This window comes from Puntigrus tetrazona, chromosome 24 (genome assembly GCF_018831695.1).
Source record: "Puntigrus tetrazona isolate hp1 chromosome 24, ASM1883169v1, whole genome shotgun sequence".
Taxonomy (NCBI): domain Eukaryota; kingdom Metazoa; phylum Chordata; class Actinopteri; order Cypriniformes; family Cyprinidae; genus Puntigrus; species Puntigrus tetrazona.
In genome coordinates, this window is record NC_056722.1 from 5,630,929 (window position 1) to 5,635,928 (window position 5,000).

General features: G+C 33.5%; 1 protein-coding gene across 1 annotated transcript in view; it reads left to right on the top strand.

Moving 5' to 3' along the window:
• Positions 1–5,000, top strand: part of lama1 (laminin, alpha 1) — a 45,851-nt gene that overhangs the window by 6,841 nt on the left and 34,010 nt on the right. The window contains exon 4 of the mRNA XM_043225649.1: positions 4,325–4,567. Within this exon, the coding sequence (XP_043081584.1) occupies positions 4,325–4,567 (243 nt within the window). The remainder of the gene's footprint in view (positions 1–4,324; positions 4,568–5,000) is intronic.

Sequence of the window (5,000 nt, forward strand, 5' to 3'; positions counted from 1 at the left end):
AATTCTTAAAGTGTGTGTGTGTGTGTGTGTGTTTGTTGTGGCATCTTATTTAACAAAAAAAACAATGTTGTGATGTAGCCTAAATTATTTTAGTTTGATTACATTTGTAAAAAGCTGTGAAAGCTTTGTCAGTTCATTTCACTAGACGCCCTTTTTTTTTGATACAAAAACTGCATGAAATCACAAAACAAAAAAAATACAATTTAGGGAAATTATGAATTTAACCAAAATAAAACTTTTATAGCACCCTAAACGGAGTTTAATTACGAGCAGACATGTTTCTCTGCTCTCTCAAGCACCGACAGACATCTTTAAAGCCTTTCCTTCCTTTCCTCAATGAATATCAACATCGTATGATGTGGAAATACTGTAGCGATAATATTTTGATCGCTTCGCCCAACTCTACCTCTCTCTCTTCAGCTGCTACAGATCAATAACTTGAAGGATAAGGAAGGCGTCTCAGTTTGTGTGTTATTTAGTGTATTTAGTGCAGCAGACCTGGTTTAATCTCAGCGGAGGGCCGTTTCCAGTGAGATGAAGCTGTTTTTACGCTCCCCTCCTCCTCTGTGATTGTCTCTAAGATGAATGCTGTGCTAATTGTACGCTAGCTGCTTGTTTCCTGCGTGTGTGAATGGAGGAGCGGTGAGGAGGTGTCCAGGAGCCCTCGGAGCCCCTCGGGGGCCGCCGAACACAAGTGTGTGTTTGTCTAGAGAGGTCGGGAGACACACTAATCCTAAAACTAGAAACAATCCGCTGCATTTCAGCTCTGATAACACTCTCAACTATTCCACACGAGCCACTAACACACACACACACACACACACACACACACTGTAATAAACTGGAGTAAAATGAAATAGAAAACAATTACATGTATTTTGTTTCTGAGATTTCTTCAGGCAGCATTTACAGTAAATAATAGCTGATTAATCGCATCCAAAATAAATTTTTTTTGTGTACATGATATATTTGTGTATATATATATATATATATATATATATATATATATATGTATGTATGTATGTATGTATGTTATCGTATTGTCGTATATCGTATTGTTATCGTATTGTTCTTAAATACATGCATACGTGTGTGTATTTATATATCCATAATAAATACACATATATTATGTGAACAAAAACATTTATTTTGGATGCGATTAATCATTTGACGCCACTAATAAATACTATACAGCCATTTTAAAATTATTAACTAAAACTAAAATGCAAAAACAGCAAACTAAATAGTAAAAAATATATACAGCAAGACATATAAAGCATGCAATATAAAACAGAACAAAATGTTATATGTAATATATATAAAACATATGTATCATTATATATGTGTGTATATGTTTTTTTTTAGGTTTTACTTTGTAGTTTTTATACATTTTTAATTCAGTTTAAGTAATTTTAGTACATCCATTTGGGTAAGACATAACTAACTGAAAAAAAGATTTGGGTTTTTGATTAATTAAATATATAATAACTGTAAATACCGTAGCAGACACTTTTTGGGAGATTTAATCTATCTGCAAAATCATCATTGCTTTATTTTTTTCGTGTATGAACATCTAAAGTGCCCCTCAGAAATCTGAGTAAGCACAGAGTTCCCCGGCGTCTGAATCTCTGAATAATCCGCCGGCGTGGCACCGATTCTGGAGTTTGTGGGTTTTTCTGCGGTCGTCTGGAGCGAGGATGAGTCAGGCCTTTGTCTGCGTTCACTGAGGGCCGCGGGGGGGAGGGAACACACACATAAAGCAGGGCCGACCCCAACGGGGCCCCAGGCCATCAGTGCAGGATTACACATGCTAATGGGCCCCTTCACACACACACACACACACCTGGAGGGGACGGGCGGGCCGCTGGAGCTCAGGTGAGCTCTTTCCAGAGACCTCAAGACATAGCTGAGCACTTACCACCTGAACATTACTCACCAAATGGAGCAAAAGAGAAAAGAAAGATGCAAAAGAAAGACTAAAACTGTAGAAATAGCATACGATTTTCTGGTTATTCACACACATAAAGTCTTGTTTTCTGTGCGTGTGTGTGTGTGTGTGAGCACCAACACAGCTGCTGAAGCTCCTCCAGAGGTGTTTGGACAGCAGACGGTGTGTGTTTATGCTGTCTGGGGGCCACAGGCGATAACGGGCCCCAAATGGCTTGCGTTTGTTTGGTCAGCTTGTGTTAACGGGATCATGAAGAAGGGCTGATTTCCTCTGATGCTGCGTGTTCGTCTTGAATATGTGCATCTGGTGGGATTTCGCTCATCAAAAAAGACCCAATAGTAACAAGTGATGTGTTTTCTGTGGAAGTCATTCAGTCTGTTGCTGATTTGAGTTTTCCAGGCGTCCTTGAGTTTGTCCAGACGACACAGTGTGTTATTTTTTTGTTTCAGGAATTGATGTCACAGAAAACAATGATTATTTTGTCTAATGTGAAGTTTAGACTCGTGATAAAGCTTTGATATGAACTAAGAATTCTCCAAAAAACTCTGATTGCCAATGTTTTTGACAGTGTGTAATCTGATAAGTAACAGGGTTATAATAGTTCACTTCAAAAATCAATAGGATATTAGGTAAAGATATTATGATTAGTAACATGCATTGATAAAAACTTTATAGGTGATTTTGTAAATATTTAGATTTTTTGCAGATTTTCCAAAACTCATACAAGTATTAGTTGAACCACTTTGACATAAAATATTTACTTGAAGTACCAGGGTTATGATATATGACTAAAACTAAAACCGTAAAAGCTTTTTCATCACTTGAAATTAAGTTGATATTAACTAAAGTAATAAAATATTTAAAAATGAAAATAAATGCGTTTTTGATTTTCTATTTAATTTAACTAAAATTAAAAATGTTAATAAAATACTAAAACGTAAAAAATAAAATGAGTAACTTGAAATTAAGTTGATATTAAAATAATAAAATATTTAATTTATTTTAATAGTTAAAATAAATGCATTTTTTTTAACTAAAATGAAGTGTTAACAAAATAATGAAACCTAAAAAAAATTTAAATTAGTAACTTGAAATTAATTAACTAAAATATTTAAAAATTAAAGCAAATGCAAAAATAAAAGCAAAGTGAGATTTCAGATTTTCTTATTTCATATTTAACTAAAATTTAAAAAAATACTGAAACCTAGCTACAATTAAAATGAATGCCTGATTTAAAACGATAAAGCTATGATAGATGTTTCTCATTGTACAGTACGTCCACATTATGTAGGGAAGTAGTGAACGATGTCATGTTGACTTATTGAAGAAATCAACATATCTGCTTCTGTCCTTATTAAAATGCAGCAGTTGTTGTTTTCCCTAGCAACCATCCCATAATGTAGCGTAAGCTGTGGTTATGACGGCTGTAGGAAAGTGAACGTTGCTCTGATCTTCAGTGAGAGATCCTCCTGTGATCATTCGTTTCCGTCCGCTGCCGTCTTCACTCGGGGACTCCGGAGATCTCCTGAACTCAGATCAAATACACGAAGACCGAGTCTGTCATTACGTTCAGAGACGTGTGTTTGTGTGTGTCCTCGTCTGTACATTGCTAAGCATCCAGGAAACACACACAGACCTCACATTACAAATGCTTTATTTAGTTATTGGGGTTGTTTTATACTAGTATGGCTTTTATTCATATTTTTTTGCAATTTTATTTTTTTATTTTATATTTGTTCAAGTTTAGTTTTTTTTTTTATTAGTTTGTTTATAAGAATTTTTTACATTTCTGCTTTAATTTCATTTCCTATGAAAGACACTGTATTTCTACCACGTTACAACATTAAAAGTCAAAGGTTTGTACGACAAAGTATGACATACTAAAGCATAATTATGAAATTGATATAACTTAAAAACTTGGAGTAAGGGTTTTGATTAGTAATCTGCAACTTGATTTTGTTTTTTGCACCCTCAGTTGTATCAATACCAAGTATCTAATATGAGTTTAAATTATTTTATTGTTTGTTTTGTAATTTTTTTCATATTTAATTTAAAGATTTTTTAAATTTTGTTTCATCGTTTGTATTTTTTTCTATGTAGTTTTAATATTTGAAATGAGTTTTTATTTTAATTTTAATGATTTAGTTTTCTTTCAACATGTTATATTTTTATTTTGTCTTTATTTTATTTATTTTTATTGCTATAAATTTTTAATTGCAGTTTTATTTATTTTAGTACTTAAACAGAAAATTAGCAATGTTGTTTAGCAATATTGTAAATAAAAAGTTTTATTTGATTTTTTTTTTCCGTTCATGGAGCGATCATGTTGTCATGGTTTTAGTTATTGATATATTAACGCCGTCGCTGGTCCTGCAGGTCTTCCAGGTGGCTTACATCATCATCAAAGCGGCGAACTCCCCTCGACCCGGGAACTGGATCCTGGAGCGTTCTCTGGACGGAGTGGACTTCCAGCCGTGGCAGTACTACGCCATCAGCGACACCGAGTGTCTGACCCGGTACAACATCACGCCCCGCCTCGGGCCGCCCACATACAAGAGAGACGACGAGGTCATCTGTACGTCCTACTACTCACGGCTGGTACCGCTGGAGCACGGCGAGGTGAGCGGTGCATGCTGGGTAACGGGTCGCAGTGATGCTAGTCTGATGCTAGTTTGATTTTGGTAGTTCTGTTGTTTTTGTTTTTTTTTTTGTAGTATTTATTAAAACATTTTTTTTTTTTTTTTTTTTTATATTACTTTAATATTACTTGTGTTCTGTAATTTTCATTCATTTCTTATCAATATTTCCATTATAGTATCTATGAAAATTAAGTAGCTTTTGATTTTGCATTTTTATAATTTTATTTTAAGTATCTTTTTTTTTTTTTTTAAAGTCCAGCACATTAGATTATTTTTTTGTGTGTGTCATTTTTATGATATGCACATTTTTATCACTGTTATAGTTTTTATTACATTTATTATATTTTTATTTTTATTATATTATATATTTATATAATAAATAATATTATATATTTTTATTTATTTTTATTATA